The sequence below is a fragment of the Pogona vitticeps genome, chromosome 4, assembly GCF_051106095.1.
Source record: "Pogona vitticeps strain Pit_001003342236 chromosome 4, PviZW2.1, whole genome shotgun sequence".
Classification (NCBI taxonomy): Eukaryota; Metazoa; Chordata; class Lepidosauria; order Squamata; family Agamidae; genus Pogona; species Pogona vitticeps.
In genome coordinates, this window is record NC_135786.1 from 14,033,420 (window position 1) to 14,052,267 (window position 18,848).

At 42.0% G+C, this 18,848-nt stretch overlaps 1 protein-coding gene across 3 annotated transcripts in view; it reads right to left on the reverse strand.

Annotated features, from left to right (window-relative positions):
• Positions 1 to 18,848, reverse strand: part of EDN3 (endothelin 3) — a 121,690-nt gene that overhangs the window by 46,197 nt on the left and 56,645 nt on the right. For all 3 annotated transcript variants that reach the window (XM_078392145.1, XM_072996805.2, XM_078392146.1), the window contains one exon: positions 16,071 to 16,356. In XM_078392145.1, coding sequence (XP_078248271.1) covers positions 16,071 to 16,356 — 286 coding nt within the window. The remainder of the gene's footprint in view (positions 1 to 16,070; positions 16,357 to 18,848) is intronic.

Consider the following 18,848-nt stretch of genomic DNA (forward strand, 5'->3'; position numbering starts at 1 on the left):
GAAAATGGCTGCTGGCCATTAAGAAGCATCGCTGAACAGTGAGTATTCGGCCCATTTGGAACGCATTAAACCATGTTTAATGCGTTCCAATGGAATTCCCTGCCCCGTTCAACGATGCTTCAGCATAGCGAAGGTTAATCCGGAACGGATTAACCTCGCTATGCGAGGCACCACTTGTATAATGATATATGAAAGCATTACTTTAGCCTACTTTGAAACGTTTTTTGATCAAGGACATAGGAATTTCAGTTCCTTATTCCAGTTTCTTCTTGAAGTGTTAAGAAGAAAACAAGGTGCAAACTTTCCTGTCGTGTACCATTCGTTCTTACAGTTCCCATATGTCCACAGGTCATGCCCAGGTGAAAGCATTCTCTTCCATACTTCATATTTTCCCAAATAATCAGTCTCTTCACACATCCCCATATCAGTGTTGCTGTGTCACTGAATGCAGACCTACAACACGGCCCAAAAAACCTGCAAAAGCCATCATCCCCCACAGTCTATTTGGGCCCCCATAACTTCCCCAACATTGTTGGTCATCTTAGAGTATTGATGGACAACTGTGGCCTTCTAGGTATTGTGGAACTGGCAAGGGATGATGAGCACTGGAACCCAGTAACATCCAGAGGACTATAGTTACCAACCTCTGTTTAGTGCAACCAGCTGTAAAACAGATCAAAGATCTATCTGGTCTAGTATTTTGTTTTCACAGAGTTCAATCAAATCCCCACAGAAATTCTACCCCAGAACATAAACACAGCAGGATGCAGATATACTCCCACTTGTGTTCCTCAGCAACCTACAAAAAGAACATTGACTCTAATGCTGGAAATAATATATAGCTTTTATGATTAACAGCCACAGATGAACTTATACTCTATAAATTTGTCTCATCCGCTTTCAAAGTGCTCGTGGTGCCAAATTCCACAACGTAATATGCAATGGGAGGAAATATTTTATCTGTTCTGCGTTTCCCACAAAATTCACTAGATGAGCCCAGATTCTAATATCATGATGCAAGGGAAAGACAATGTCTCTTTCTTTGCAACTTGTTTGATTTTATACATATATTCCCCAAATATCGGAATACAGTGGTGCCTCGCTTAACGAGCGCACCGTAGAACGACGAAATCGCATAGCGATGAGGTATTTGCAATCGCAAATGTGATCGCATACCAATGGCCACTATGGGCAAAATTCGCTTTGCGATGATCGGTAAGCGTTTCGCTTACCGAACTTTGCAAAGCGATGCCCACGGACCAGCTGTTCGGCGGCTCCAAAATGGCCGCCGGAAGCCCCAAAATGGCCACGTGCAGAGTTTTTGCGCCCTGCCCTCGCTTACCGAGGGTGCGAAAATGGCTGCCGGACCCTGGAAATATCGCTGAACGGTGAATTTTTTGCCCATTTGAAACGCATTAAACATCATTCCAATGGGCTTCCCCGTTCCGTACAGCGATGTTTTCACATAGCGAGGGTTAATCCAGAAGGGATTAACCTCGCTATTCGAGGCACCACTGTATTTCTTCATATTGGACATAATCCAGTCTGCTGATTAGAGAGGGGGGTATTTATATACATATACTAATACAAATACCCCCACACAGATGGAAATAACGAGGGTTCAGCCCCTGGGCCCAGATGGTCCACTCACTGATCTGCTAATGCCTCGGGGTCCGCGCTCCCGCCCTATCGGCGAGCCACTCTTCGACCTGGCAGAGAGGCTTGTCGTTCCGCCTCCTGTCAGGAGTGGCTAGCCGATCTCCGGAGTGATATGAAGTTATCTCCACCTGTGCGGGGGTATTTGTATTGATATACGAATATGAATGCCGCCATCTCTACTGCTGATTATTTTGGTTACTTCCCCCCCCCCCCGTACCTCTTGCAGGTTAACACTTATCCCTTCTCAGGTGCAGTGACCTGAACTGCATCCTACAGCCTGAACACCCAAACAGTTGTTCCTTCCCAACAGAATAGATCCCAAGAATTAATAGGAACTAGATGAGTTAATGTTTACATGTTTAACATGAAGTTTGGCAGTCGCATCAGGACCGTATTTGCCGGTAGGCAATAGAGGTTACTTTGCATATTTGCATTTAAATTAATTTAACAAAAATTAATGCAGTTGTTATGTATTGAAAGAAAGGTGGATAAAATCACTGATCTTTTAAAATCAAATTGATTTAAATCACAATTTAAATTTTTAAATGATTTTTTTAAATTTAAATCAAAAAAATCCATTTAAAAAAAATTTAAATCGTGATGTGTAAATCAATTTGATTTAAACCAAACCCACCCTGACTGAAAGAGTTGCTGCAACAGGCTTTTAAAAGTTTTTTTTAACAGAGCCCCCTTGCACCCCCTAGTAGCCAATTAATTTTTTTTTTCCAGGCTGCAGGAATATTGGGGGGCTCAAAATATCATTGTCCTGATTTAATGGATCTGCTCTACTTGAGATTAAACTTGGGAATCATGCCAATATTCCACATGACACCACACAGGTTTGTACCAAAGTACCACAGTACTGGCAGTTTTATTTCCAATTCTTTTCCTAATAATTCCCATCCCTTTCTCAACAACTACACACTATGTTAATATTATCAATGTATTATCCATCACACATTGAAGATGCCATTCCTAGTCACTTTCTGCTACCTAGAACCCCACATGCATATCTGGATTTCTTCTAGTATCTTTCAGTTTGTGCTTGCTTATTCTTGCTTGCTGGGTCATTGCCTACTTCCTCCGTCTGGAACGATCCTTCCCTAGGACATTACATTTTAACTTCTAATTAGCATAAGTAATTCAGAGCCGTCATCAAAGTTGGCCACCAACCAGCTCTAGTTTGATATAATTTATAAACAAGTGTCTGCTTCCTAGCTGCCTTTATATTCAGTACAAAATGTGCTACTATAAGATTCATCAAACCCACCCTGCATCAAAGTTATGCATTTTAGTTATCTCCAATATTTTGAAGTAAAGCTTATTTTGACTCAAGTCCTAAAATGACTTAATAACTAACATCTCCCCTGAAATAAAAGTAAAAAAAATATACACATTTACATTATTTATAATTCTATGCCCAAGAAATTCTCACAAGCACACGCATATACTTTCAGATTCATATGTTATTGGGGATAAATGGTCAAAGCAAGAAGAATTAGACCCGGATCAATAATCGTTATTTTAAACTGTGTGAAAAATCTGCACAGCTGAACAGATGTAATGTAAGGTGCTTATTTCTGAATTTCAACATCAATCAGGCAACATAGCTGACCCAGATAGATGGCACTTTGGTATCAGGCAACCATATGCTTAATGATAAGGGTGATAAGCTGTTGTGCACATTTTACCGCACATATACATGACAGAAATGTGTGATCAATTGCTCTGAGGCACATGTATGCATTTGTCACGCACCTGGGGAAAAGACAATGGTTTTCCTGTTCTTTTTACGCAAAAGCAAAAGCTATGCAGAAAACTCACCACATGCAAAGATGCTCTTCAACTCATTTTATATAGCGCTCAGCAGGAAAGCCTTAATTAAAAGTTCTGAAGGCCGATTTTTTTAACCAATAGTTTTCTATTTTGAAATAGCATTCCAAGAACAAAACATATGCTTGTCAGATGCATCATAAAAAGAACTCATGTGTCCACATCATATTTTTAAAGAAACAAAAAAACAAGAGAAGTACCGTTAACAACAAGCATAGGACCTGGGTCCAGCAGTGCATGCTTTCCAAAGAAAAAAAACATAATTTATATATGCAGGTGTTGACCAGCATCAGAAACTCTTTTCCAATACAGTACTCAAACCATATTCAGATATTTCCACGCAACCATGGGCTCAAGTTACAGGAAGCCAGACTTCAGTTGAATATTAGGAAAAATTTCCTAACTGTTAGAGCAGTATGACAATGGAATCAATTACCTCAAGAGGTGGTGAGCGCTCCAACACTGGTGGCATTCAAGAGTTTAGACAACACCTAACAGATATCCTTTGATTTGTATTCCTGTATTAACTTCATTATTCTATGATTCTATTCAGACATGTATCCAGAATCTACGTTCTTTGAGTGGCAACGCTCTCTGCACCCCATTCAGTTGGAAGGTGCATCTATCTGAGGAAGGTTAGATGGACTGCCATCTGGAGGAGAGGACTGAAGTCTACTTTCGGCAGCCTGATGCGCCTTGAGCCAATGCATTAAAATAAGTAGAAATCCATTCTTATTCATGAGTGGAATTTCAGAATGCCAAGACATAATCCCAGTTCCTTAGATCATCAAGTTTGCATTGAAAAAGAAAAGCAGAACTTCGGAATGAAGATTTGTTTTCCATTTTCAACAGCTCATACTGGACTTAATCCATTAATCTCCCAGTAGACTAGACCCAGTGAATCAACAGGATTAACGTAAATGCTGACATAAAAAATTCCATTCATTTGATGGGCTTTCTCATACACTGGTTCTACATGTACACTTACACACCATTGCACGTGTAAAAGTCTAGTGCACAAATGCAGCAAATACAAATGCAGGAATAGGTGATACCTTTATTGGACCTTAAGAAAATTTAAAAAAGAAATAAAGTGAGCTTTCGATGATCATTCATCTTCCCCAGGCTGTGCACCAAGTTCTCATGGGTAGCTCCAAAATTATAGGTTTATATTAAAGTTCCATGGCTGCTGTTGGGGGACTAGGTGTAGTTTTTGGGTGGAGATAGCTGTCGTCCGCAAGACGCTTGTAAGGGAAGGGTGTGATTTCAGTCCCCTCTTCAGCCAGTGGTTTTGAATGTATGACTTATCTCTATAAACATAATGAAGCAAACATACACATCCTACTTTTACAGAAACACCACAAGAACAAGTATTAACAGCAACTGTGACAAGAGTGTTCACCCTGTGAAAATGGCCCTGATTTTCTGCTTAAATTTCTTCGCCATAGAGTACCAAGAGGACCAGAAGCCAGTCAATGGCAGCATATATTCCGGATCCAACCTCATCTCCTCATATAAACAGAATCCAAAGGAGACTCACAGATTCTTGCGAAAGAGCAATTCTTCTTGCTTTTACATAAACGTGAGCCTGGGGAAAACTAGGCAATCTATCATCACACATTAAAGTGCATCAAAAAAAAAAAATACAAATGGAGTACATATGAGATTTAGAGAACCCTATTACTTCTAAGGCTTTTTAAAGAATGTTAACATCTGGGTTTGCCTTGTGAAGTTGCTTGCTGCTACACAGCAGTTTCTAATATGAAATATGTCTGTGCATATCTGACTACACTACAGTGGGCACCAAATTCAACTTTTGGCATCCACCTGCAGAAGCTAGTTATTACAGAGAAATAGCATCATTTAGACTTTATTCCTTTCCCTTTATATCTGGATTTTAAAGCTCATTACTCAAACTAAACCTATTTAAATGTAACTTAAAATTGCTCAGCGCAATACAGTTCTGGTGGATGCAAGTGTTTTCCTGTGAGGACTAACTAGCCTGCATTCCAGCCTGCGAATGCCCAGGGAAACTATTCACATGCATCTGTTGCCTCCATTCACTTCAACGGGCAAAGATGAACAAGCTGCAAACTGAAGCAAAGTGAAGCAGATACACACAGATTAATCTTACCTAAGACCCACGTTATCTGTAAGCCATCTCCTTTAGCAATAAAGAAGGTGTAACTATGTTCTTTGGAATCATGAGCCAACATAATTAAATTCTTGATTAAAAGCTTGCCTCTTATTTCCAAAACTCTTTTTTTAGAAGTGATTTAGGGGCATTTGGAGTGCTTTGGGCAGAAGGAGGTGGGGTGTGGCTTTTGTAGTCAAAACTCACTGTCACATCACCACAGCTGGTCCTGACCCCTGCAGCGCTGATCTGACAGCAACGTCTGTTATAAAAAGCTCCCCGCTCCCAATCCAGAGGCTCCCTAGGGCACAAGGGAGCCTAAAATAACCTCCGAATCTGAAAGCAGGGACAGGAAACATTCCATTTTTAAAACTTAATTGTTCCTGCCACCCAGATCTGACTTACGCTGGCATAACTATGCCAACGGGGTTTTGCCCTTTAAGACATTGTACATAATGACTATTGTGTTCATCTTGTAAAACGAAGTTCCTAGCACTGACCGTGTGTGAGGGCTCGATTTTTGGCTCCTCTCTTTGTGCAAAGAAATCAGGAGATTTTTGTAGTTTAGAAACAAGTGTGATGTTTATTGGGGTATTCAACAAACAACCGGTATCAACAAAATGGTTCCTTCTGTCAACGGGTCAGCAAGGGGCTTCCATTCGTCATCCACGAACGGGTTGCTTTCACCAGAGTTCCATGGACCCGGCCAATCCATTGACAAGTTCGGGTTCACTGTCTGTCCCGCTTCAGCTTCCAGCAGGGGCACAGTGTCATCATCCCAGCCATCCACCCACATGGGACATCCAAGGGGTCCAGGGGTTTTCCAGGGTTCTCCCTATATTCCTTCCTCCTCATTTGATTTACCCTCCATTCCAGCTTCTCCCTTCTTTCTCTCTCTACTCTTTTTCTTCTCTCAGCTTTCTCCTCCACTCTTTAGCTTCTGCCTCTCCCCAATAAGATGGTCTCGGGTGGGGATCTCCCTACAGTCTGCCTCCTCCTTAGGCACTCTCAGCCTCTCCCATGCTCCGGTCCAGGGATCCTCCATCCGGACCCACTCCCAACCTGGCGGCAACTGTTCCTCTCCCCTCTTTATATCCACCGTCCCCACCTCTATCTCCACCCTCTTCTTCCGTTCTATTCCCGCCATTTTTCCTTGAGTCCCTTCAATGGTTAGCTTTTTGTATTCTTCCTTCTATTTCCTTTGTTTCTGTCCCTCGCTGCTCTGTTCTCGTGGGGGATGAGGCAGGCAGGGTTTCTACCTGCTTCTCTGCTGTACGGAGGAGGGACGGCACTCCGGCGAGAGGGGTACCACTCTCGCCCCGTCTCACACCGTGACTGTTTCCAAAAACAAGTTCTATTGCTAAGTATACAGATTCTAATGATATCCTATACATGCAGTTCATGATATAGAGAAGTCTAACTTTTTTACAACTTAATAGCATGTCTACACTATGGATCTAAGCAGGTGAAGATGTAGTTGGCTCTTCTCAGACTATCTTTGAATTATAATTATGCGAAATGGATAGAGGCTAGTGGTCTATCAAGGAATTTTCAGTATGACATAAAAATAATAATCTTCAGGGCTATTCAGGGGAAATCCTGCCAGTTATACAAAAAATCGCCCCCAGACTGCAATAGCTGAAGAATCTTGCAATTGAGCAAAACCTTCATAGCTGAAATCTTATAGTCTCTGCAAGAATAGAATATAATGTGTATAGAATTCTGAGTGGTTTGACACATTCTTGTTTTCTTGCAGTATAATTACAGGGAGAAGCTCAGCACTAGAATCTGCAAGCTGTAATGACACGCATCACTACAGATGGAACTTCCTCAAATGCAAATCATAAGTAACATTTCCTTAGCCTTTCCTTTCCTCTTTCTCACAAGTTTAAGATAGCCCTAATAAATACTGTGAAGTGAGTACAATCCAGAACCAGAGTTTGGAAAAAAAAATTACTTTTTTAAAATTGCAGTTCTCAAAATCACACAAATATTAAAAACTGGTATGTCAGTTACTCTACAGCCAAAAGAACGCATGTTGTGCAAACTCAAAGGAGCATTTTACTATTATGTTGCAAATTACAGAAGGGAATCCCTTTGAAGCAGTGGAACCCCTTTTTCTGCAATACCAGTGGGATATAGTTATTTGTTTCTCAGCAGCTAAATTCAACATTGCACTAAAAGGAACATCTGAATAACAGAACTGTGTCTGATCAATTACAATAGACTTTCCAAAAGCAACATCCATTGCAAAATATACAGAGCTTAATGAAATCACATAAATGCAGTTCATGATACAGAGAAGTTTACATCACTTGTCCGACAGAAAGAAAGCGGATTACAGCAGTCTTATACTATGCCTATATACGATGTCTTTAATCATCATTTGCTTATTTGTGTGCCACTTTTCCATGGCAAACCATGCTCTGGATGGTTCACAATACCAGGAAAAAATGCACGGTATGGCAACATTTCATTGTTTAAAGTAATTATTTCTTATGCTGGTTTAACTACGCCAACAGGATTTGGCCCAGTTAGCTAACAATTGACTGTTAATACAAAGACATTGTGAAATTTAAATAGCAATACGCTTATCAAAACAACTTACAGAAATAAATATAACAGAACGAATCCTATAACTCACTTAGCCAGCTTTAAGTCCAAAGGGTCAATTTTAGCATTGAATTGCCACCAGTTAAGAAGTTGGTGCTTGTTTTTCTTGTTGCACACAAAGTCACACAAGCAGTATATGACATGAAATACAAGCATTGATTTCTTAATTAGTGCCAGTTTGGTACAGAAAATCATACATGTATGCATAACACAAACACAGAGATGTATACTTACATATACAAACCATGCAATGAATTTGCAGATTTTGGGGAAGGCAGTTAATGGTGCAACTTTCACAAGCAACTGCCCAAGTTCAGCTCAGGCACAAGCAACAGCCCTCCTCTGCTCTTTTTTTTTTTTAATGAGTTAAATTTTAAAAATATATATTTTATTTAAATCATTTAAAATATTAAATTTTTAAAATTAGTGGGTTTTTTGATTTAAATAAAAAATCTATTTTTATTTAAGTCACAAAAAAAAACTAATTTTTAAAATTTAAATCAATTTGATTTAAATCAAATCAACCCTGGTGTTTATTATACCTGTACTAGTGGTGTAAGGAGTAAGAGGAAGTGGATTCCCTGTAACTAGGCAGTGAGCTTGAGAAAGTAGTGAAATGTGAACATAGGTTTTTGAAATCTGAGTTCACTGCTCTATCTCTCAAGCATTTTCTTAGTTAAGTGCACACTTATCATCGCAACAATCTTGGGAAATCTCCAAATTGTGGTTGTTGTGGGTTTTTCAGACTGTTTGGCTGTGTTCTGGAGGTTTCACAGAACACAGGCAGAGTTCTAGCTCCTGTCCCGTGAAGATGACGGCCACAGAGACTGGCGAAACGTTAGGAAGAAAAACCTCCAGAACATGGCCAGACAACCCGAAATATCCACAACAACTATTGGATCCTGGCCGTGAAGCCTTCGAGAACACACTGATTTACAGGTTGTGTTGTTTTAGTTCTGTGATGAGCTTTTCCCATGCTTAACAGCTATCTTAGAAAGCAATTGAGCCTGTGTGGCTAGAAAGCACAAGGAGAACACCGCATACACACAACTTTTGACTAAGCCTAGGATTGCAAAATGTAGTGAAGGACATAGTGACTGCAGAGAAGTCAACTAATACTGAGATTACTCCTTTTTTTTAATTTCATTCCCCAAAATACCACTTTGTCTGTCTAATGACACTCTTTTATGCCATATTTTATTTAGCGGTTACCAACTGAAAGCCAGATAGTTCCAGAAAAACATCTACTTCTGCTTCATTGACTACACAAAAGCCTTTGACTGTGTTGACCAAAACAAAATATGGCAAGTTCTTAAAGAAATGGGAATGCTTGACCACCTTATCTATCTCCTGAGAAAACGATATGTGGGACAGGAAGCAACAGTTAGAACGGGATATGGAACAACTGACTGGTTCAAAATTGGGAAAGGAGTAACACAAGGCTATATATTGTCTCCCTGCTTAAATTTATATGCAGAATACATCATGCGAAACGAAGGGCTGGGTGAATCCCAAACTGGAATTCAGATTGCCGGAGGAAATATCAACAACCTCCAATAAGCAGATGATACCACTCTGCTGGATGGCAGAAAGTGAGGAGGAATTAAGGAACCTCTTAATGAGGGTGAAAGAGGAGACCACAAAAAATGGTCTGAAGCTCAACATGAAAAAACCTAAGATCATGGTCCATCACCTCCTGGCAAATAGAAGGGGAAGATATGGAGGCAGTGACAGGTTTTTCCTTCTTGGGCTCCCTGATTACTGCAGATGGTGACAGCAGCCATGAAATTAAAAGACACCTTCTTCTTGGGAGGAAAGTGATGAAAAGCCTAGACAGCATCTTAAAAAGCAGAGACATCACCTTCCCGACAAAGGTCCACATAGTCAAAGCTATGGTTTTTCCAGTAGCAATGTATGGAAGTGAGAGCTGGACTATAAGGAAGGCTGACCGCCGAAGAATTGATGCTTTTGAATTGTGGTGCTGGAGGAGGCTCTTCAGAGTCCCCTGGACTGCAGAGAGAACAAACCTATCAATTCTGAAGGAAATCAACCCTGAGTGCTCACTGGAAGGACAGATCCTGAAGCTGAGGCTCCAATACTTTTCTCCTCCATCTCATGAGAAGAAAAGAATCCCTGGAAAAGACCCTGACGCTGGGAAAATGTGAAGTCAAGAGGAGAAGGGGACGACAGAGGACGAGATGGTTGAATAGTGTGATGGTTGAATAGTGTCATCGAAGCTACCAACATGTTGACCCAACTCTGGGAGGCAGTGGAAGACAGGAGAGCCTGGCCTGCTCTGGTCCATAGGGTCACGAAGAGTCGGACATGACTTAACGACTAAACAACAATAACCAACTGAAAATCAGTGGGCACTCTGAGGTTGCAACTATGGAATCATCAAATGATCTACCTCCAGAATTGAAAACTGACCACACATAGCAAAAAAAAACTTCTTGCAGTGTGATCCTTGGCTCCAGAAACAAAATACCAAGGCAAAGAAAAGACAATTCTGGCCTGCATTCTACCTTACCAGCAAGAGGGAGATTCCTGCCCCCTCCTGCCAAACTCTGTGCCAAGTGCCATTTGTCTAGGACCCAAGGGAAAGATGCCAAATCACTAACTGTCAACCAGCCAGAGATCTTGAGACTGCTGTGTTATGTGTGCATGTGGGATTTCACTGCCTCTTGCTTTAGCACAGTCATTTGCAGTTAGAGCAAGCCCAGTTGAATCAGTGGAATGTATGGACGAGTTGATGCATTAAATCCTTATTAATTCAATGCCCCTAATCTAATACAATTTACTACACTAAACAGCACAATCTTGGAAATATGTTTTAAGCTTTTAAACTTCAGAACAAACAACAGTGTTATGGTGCCTGCATATGCAGGGACTGGCTCTTATGCTCAAAGGGAATCCCCTAGATCAGAGGTCCCCAAACCTCGGTCCGTGGCCTGGTGCCAGTCCATGGCCTAAACCGGACCGCACCGCAGAGACAGACCTCCCCCACCCCCGCACACACTCCCACCGCAGTCTGTTTGTGCCTGCGTGCGCACCTACGCCCACATGAGCACTCCCGCACCCCTTTGCACATGTGCACAAGTGCCCCTGAGCGCCATGCCACCCTTTACAGAGGCGCATGAGCGCCCGCTCAAGCACTGCACCACCCTTTGCACATGCGCATGAGCATGCATGCACCTGCACAAGCACCCCCGCTCCTTTGCACATGCACAAGTGCACATGTGCTACTCCATGCATGTGCGCAAGCACAGAGGGCTGCCCCGCCTTCCCCAGGTGGTCTGCAGGGCTAAAAAGGTTGGGGACCGTTGCCCTAGATGATTTATCCAAAAACTGATTTTTCTCCAGCTGTGAGACTGAGCCACATATAAGCCAAATCAGAATTTTGTTTGGGTCATTTCTTGGCATGAATTTCTCCAAACTAGTAGACTTCCTCATATGCCAGAAAGAAAATGAGAGAGAAAATATAGAGATAATAATATGCTTGAAAAGACTAAATGGCCAGATTTGCTCATCCAACCTCAAGTTTTTGAGTGCACTTATCTCTTAAAAGTCTGGCTTTGAATATTTATGTTGTATCTTGATTGTTTTGATCACTTTGGTCATCCAACTTCCACCATTTAAAAATATTTATGTATTTTCCACCTATGTTTTGTTTTCAGTGGCATTTCTTTTTCATGAAAATCCCTTGTCTTTAGCACTAACACTGCAGGAAGCTACAAAGCTTTGACGGATGGAGATGTGGGAAAAATTTTGTTCATTTTCAACAAGACCTTCTCAGAATCAACACATTTCTTCCTAAATCTGAGAGAAAGGACATTTTGGGGGGAGGGGGCAGGATGGACAGATTTGCCCCTGAAACTTAGGAATCTTACTTTTTGAGAGAGGAACGATCTCAATAAATTTTCTACAAATGGCGGAAGAAGTACGGTAAATATCATAGATGCCTGGAGGACGTGTTACCCAAAGACAAAAGACTATACTTTTTACTCTAACAGTCATAAATCGTGGTCAGGAATTGATGCATGTTGGATCTTAACAAGAAGGTTACTTTTAAGGATAGAAACAAAAACCTATATGCAACCTTTGTAGTAAAAAGGAACACCATGCTACTTTCATGGAGAAAGAAACTTCTCCGTACGCAGAAAACTAGTACGAAGACCAGGGAGAAAACTAAGGCCAGATCTCCATTGCCAGAATAAACCAGCAAACATTTCGATTCATGCTAAGGTTACGTGGCCTTTAGCCCGAAGACTAATGTTTTGTGTTGGTGTGTGCATCCACACACCCCACAGCCACCTGTCAAAAAAGGCAGGTAAGTCATGGGCAGTGGAGGGCTGATCAGGTTTGCAATGGGGGGAATCTGGCTGCTGGGGGGGATCAGATAGACAATCAGACAGGCAATGGGGTGGGGTGGGGAGATCGGGATTGCAATGGGGGATCTGGCTGGTGGGGGATTGGATGGGCAGTCGGGGCAGTTGGGTAGACTGGGGGCAATGAGACTGGCAGGGGGGCAACTGTGCAGGTGGTAGGGGGCTCCAGCTGGCAGCAAGATGCAATCGGATAGGCAATGGGGGGTGTTGCAGCTAGTGGGGGTGATCCGGTGGGCAAAAGGGGAGCAATCATACTGGGACGGGGATTGGGCAGGAAGGGGGGAGGCAAGCATGGTGCTTTAAAACATTTTTGCTAGTTGGTATAGTGTTGTATCAGATAGAAAGGTTTTTTAAAAAAAAAGCAGGCAGGGGCATACATACATATGGAATCAATTCCATATGCACCTCGAAACAAACTGATCTCTGCTAGAGAAGCAGAAAAACTCACTCCCCTGGCACCGTAGTTGACACGTACATGTGCCTTGTGTGTATGCTAAAATCTAAATCAGGTTGTTTTCAGCCCAACCCGGCATAAAAGGGGGAGGATTGTCGGTGGGACCGAGCCCTATGCTACAATCCTTTCTCATCATGCCAGATATCCAGCTGCAGGAAACTTCTCTTCATTTATGGGAGCAATTGGGTACACTGGGAGACGTGCATATGGTTATTCTTATTTTCTCCAAGCCACAGTGCAGACAAGGTTGAGGCTCCCTCACAGGCAGAATGAACCGCACAGCAGCTGGCCAATAAATCTTAGCTAGTCCTCACACATGTGGGCTAAAAAGAATTAGCCAATGCCACTATTACTTGCCTGCCTTCTTGTCTGACACTTGCCTCTGCTTGATCAAGCAGCACTATCACACTGATCATTTACTCCTCTGTTTCTCGGCTGAAGGCTCTGCTAGTGCGGCTCACCTTATCAGCTTCTATTTCTTGCTTGAGGCACTCAATATCCGGCTGATGCTTTACGGGCTGGAAAGCAGTATTTGCAGTGCACAATTACTACTATGTATACCACACTGGAGATGCAATCAGAACAAACTAGTATTTTGGCCACTAGAAAATTACTAACTGTTTGCTGATGTTTCCCCTAAGGATGCATGGGGTGGTTTAAGAAATGGCTGGGGTGCTTTCCCTTTTCAGAGGCATGTACTGCACTGTTTCATGTAGCAGAAACCTCACGAGACGAGGCCAAGCATGCTTCCAAATAAATGTTTCACCATGCCGTTGTGTCATCTCATTAAAATAATTTTACCCTGGGTGGGGGGGGGAGCAGCAATTCAGAGAACTATCTCTTCTAATCTTCTTGTGGTTTAAGATCTGTTCTTTTTCTTTCCTCGTTAAAAAAAAAGATAATTAAAAAGGAAAAAATGGAATAGCACTTTTTTTTCATGCAGTCCTAGGAACCTTTCCTGTAAAAGTAGCTCAGTTATCTGAGAAGCCCCCTTCTCCCTTGTTAACCCATTTCTTCCTCCAAGCGACCTGTAAAGGCCTTCCTGCAGTGTCACACATACCTGAGGTACACCTCACAGTCATTCAGAGGCATTTGATGTGATGGCACCTACTACACAAGGGCCAAGGTTGGATGGATGTTCGATGCCCCAGTCTGCATCCCAAGAGAGAAGCCAGCCTGTGTGGCCTTGGGCAAGCTGCACAGTCCCAGGGCACCTCAAGAAGGCAGAAATGCTAAACGACTCCTGAATACTCTATACCTACCCTGTTTCCCCGAAAATAAGACCTAACCTTAAGATAAGACCTAGTACGATTTTTCAGGATGCTCGTAATATAAGCCCTATCCCCCAAAATAAGCTCCAATGAAGTGAAACCCCACCCTCCACCATTGTGCAGGAACCAAAAGAGGAGGACATGATTCTATTTGAATAAATGTAGAGTGTTGTACAATAAAAAAAATTAAGCATCCCCTGAAAATAAGCCCTAATGCATTTTTGGAGCAAAAACTAATATAAGACCCTGTCTCGTTTTCAGGGAAACACAGTAGAAAACCATGAAAAGTCAGAATCAATTTGATGGAGCATTCATTATTCCTGTTCTTATTACTACGAATCATTCTCATTATCTCTATTATCATTTTACGCCGCCCATCACGAATAAACTGGATTTAGTTCCTTGAATATCAGGCCATTCCCAAAGACTTAGGATATTCGCAGGCATTTTCTGAAAATATGTACCGTTCCAAGTAAAACAGCTCTATGCACTTAGCATATCGCAATCTCATTTGCACCTATTGTTATTACCATCACTGTCATCCTCACCCACTATGCATGATAATCTTCCCCCAGAAATTCAACATCTCCCACATATTTGACAACATCCCAAAATTTGGTGTTACAAACAGGCTAAAACGTATGCTTTTGAGCGAGCCTTCCCTATCTATTCCACCCTACTATCAATATCATGGATGACAAAAATACTACATCTTGTCTTTATTTAAATTTTTTTAAAGATTATTGTTATACATTATTTTGAAATCTCAGGATCTTCTTGACTTACAATTATTTGCTTCTTTGACTTAGCCCACATGTCAACCTGACCCAGAATTACATTTCCAAGCATAGCGCTTTAGAGAAAGCACACCCGCACCCACCCACACACTTTATTTTATCAACAAGGATGGGCAACGTATATGCTAAATTCTTCCTTCTCATCAACATAGGCCATATTGACACCAAGAGACACCCGACAAGGTTCCTCCCCTCCTGTACAAGACGGGGACATGAAGTACTTTTTCCTTATCGGCACAGAAGATTCATCTAACCACAGATGAAAAAAAATCCAATATTCTTATTCTTAGAAGTCCATGGAAGTCCAAGCAGAACCTATCATAGTTCCATGCAAGCTGTGCAAGTTACGCAACTAGCACGTTACACAACCTGAGCAAAACCATCCAGTTATAGCATGACAAAATACACTGCCCTCTAGTGGGGCAAGAAGAAAAAGCTGCAGCTCTCCCTATTAGCCTGCATGCCTACATCTCCAGCATCTGGCACTCAGAGATCTACTTTCTCTGCAAATGAATGTTAAAACGATACATCTGTGAAGATTCTCAGTCTTCCAGGTGAGGTCATCTGGAACTTGAGTCATGGCAACGGATCTTCTCTCTTATTAGGTTGAAACATTTCACTACTCATCCAAACAGACAGATGAGAGCAGGGCAATGAGAAGCCTGCACGTCAAGGAGACAGACTGAAGAAGTTACTTGGGATGAGTAGTGAAACATTTCAACCTAATTTTTAAAAAAATTGCCATGACTCAGCTCCCAGATTAAAACTCTATTCTTTCTGTCATGTCTACGACACAGGAGCAAAGTATCTTTGAAAGCTTACACTCAATTGGGATTAAATGGCTACTATTTGGGAAAGAGACGGATTTTGCACTAATCCCCTTTCCCCAACCCAGGATGGAGGCTTTATTTCCCCACTCACTCTGGGGTGTTGATCCAGATGATGTCCAAATGGCAGTAATAAACGCATTCCTTATCTTTGTAGGTGTAACAAGTGCAACGCTTATCTCTGCGGTGCACGTCCTCTGGACCAGCCACTTTATCCACCCTGGTGCTGCCGGCTGGCAGTAACCCTCCTGCCATGAACTTCATCTCGGTTGCTTTGTGGACTTGCTCCTGGAGCCCCCGAAACTTCAGCCCGCTGCTGCTGCTGCTATTGCTACCTCCACGGGGAGGCAGCAGGGAATGAGAGACGGGCGACGAGAAGCCTGCAGGTCAAGGAGACAAGGGGAAAAAACACACTGAATCAGAAAGGTTCATTTACTTTAGAGTGGGCCAGAAGCAAATGAGCAACATGTGCAGAAGTACTAAAAGACAACTTAGATCCATGACAGAGCACAGTGAACAACCAATATCATAGTTAGCATAAACTGTTTGGCAATAGCTGGTGTCATTATCAATGTTAATAATGCAGTTATCCTTTTTCCACATGCTGCTTTGCTCTGATCTCACCCCAGAACCACAACCCCAAGGGATAATAATGTACTTAATGCATCTGGAGTGCGGTATTAATATAGCACGCCCTACATCTGAAGAAGCAGATCACAATCCATGAAAGCTCACTGTAAAATAAACCCGTTAATCCTAAAGATGTCGCAGGATTTTGTTTCTTTTCTCTTTTGTTCGTTCGTTTGCTTGTTTGTTATGCCTACTGGAGCAGACTAATGCTTCTTTGAAACCACCTTTAACAGCATGAACCTTAATATGTGACTTTAAAATAAATTTTGTGGGGGGGGATGCATGTGTTTGGAACAACCAGAATTACAGCTGCAGCAGCAAGAGGCATTTATGCCAAAGGGGACAGAGAAGGAGACTCCTCGAAGAGCGGACAGCCTTGCGAGTACACACAGTGACCAGCCAGCCAATCCTTCCTGTCTAGAAGAACTGCACTGCAAACTTGCTGATAAGCGAAATGACCCAAAGGTCCTTTTAGGAGCACAAATGACCATAATTTCTAACACTTTATTTTACCTATATTTCATATACAACCGGAATTTTAAATTATGCAACACTCTAATACAGAAAAAAATAAAGATTTATGCCAAAATAACCTAGATTTTCCCACTTGTTATTTAATAGCTGCACTAGTTCATCAATTAGTCAATAAGAAGGCAGCTGAGTCAATGGAGGACGACAAGACAAAAGAAATACAAAACCTATATATAAAAATATCTAATATGTTAACAAATGTCCTTAGGCTACTATGCAGCCAAATATGCCAGCCTGGTGTGGTACAGTTCAGCCCAAGCCGAACAGGTATATGTAGCACTCCATAAGAACTGTGGAATCCCTATTGTGTGCCCTAAAGCCAACCTCCATGGATAAAATCAGTTACCTAGCAGGCACTGAACCAAGTGACATAAAAAGGGAAGTAGCAGCTAACACTGAACGATTCAAAGCGTTTACATCAAATGTACCTCCACCCTTTGGCTATCATCCTGCCCCTCCCAGATTAAAATCACAGAAAGGGTTTTGTTGTTTCATTTTTTAGAACATCTGGGAGTCTTGAAGGAGTTGCAGAGAACACCACATCACATAAGAAAGCAGGTTTTTTATCGTTCTGCACTGAACTCACACAACTGTACCAAAAAAAGGTACAAAACACGCCTCTACTACTTCTAAGAAAACTCAAAAGTTTGCTTCAGCCTGGAGGAAATTCCAAGTATTTCATTTAATGAAATCTTAATATGGGTGGAAAGGTGTGTTTGTCACTTGTGCTGCCAAATAGTTTTTAGAGAAGGCAGTTATATAGGTTTTAATTCAGATGTTACTTGCCTAAAGTCAAAACTTTGTTCCTGTTTATTTAACATCTTTGCACTGTAGAACATTTTGTTTTTTCAGACATCAAAGCCATATACTGTACAGTAGTGTTAATTTTATCACATTAATAACAACAGTGCTGTTTACTGAGAACTGCCAGATCTCCTCAAGAGTAGGAGGCCTCAACTGCCATGAGATTTGCAAGAAAGCTGGACAGACTTCAAGCTTGCAGGAGCTTTGTTTTTTAAAATCAGAATCCTAACATCTATCAAAAAGAACCAGGTAGAAGTCAGTTGCTTCGGCATGGGTGGAGTTGAGATGCTATGAAATACCTCTGAAGAGGTAACACTCATTCTAGGCATCTGTGACCAGTATCCGAACCAACTTCACAGAAACTCTTTTCCTCAAACATCCACCCCTGTCTTTCCTCCAGGCATTACTTTTTTATCAGCCTAACCTTGAAGGGGGATCAGTTCTTACAGTTGTCGCAACAGCAGCCAGACACCAACACAAAATTATCCAAAGATCTACCTGCAGGGTGAGAGCCGGTGCGGTGCAGAGGACAAGGGCACTGGGCTACAACTTTGGAGCCCTGGGTTCAAATTCCCACTTGGCCTTGATCACTCCCAAAGGGGTGGCCATGGGTGCCCACTCTTTGAACATCTCACACACCTCCTCGAAAACACTAAAAAGGGGTATTTTACATCTGAATCGACTTGACAGCACAATACCAACAACCAGGGCCTGGGTATTATTAGGCAACCAAAATGTAGAGATGAATTAGCTTAGAGATACCCCCACATTCCTTTTCCGAGGGGGGGGAGGTCGGCAAAATGGGTGGGAAATGTTGCCCGTTGCCAGGGTGCCGAAATGGCTAGCTACAGGTCTAGCCATCTGCGCATCTTCTGCCCAACTTTCGCCTTTCCCAAAAGGTCTTCTC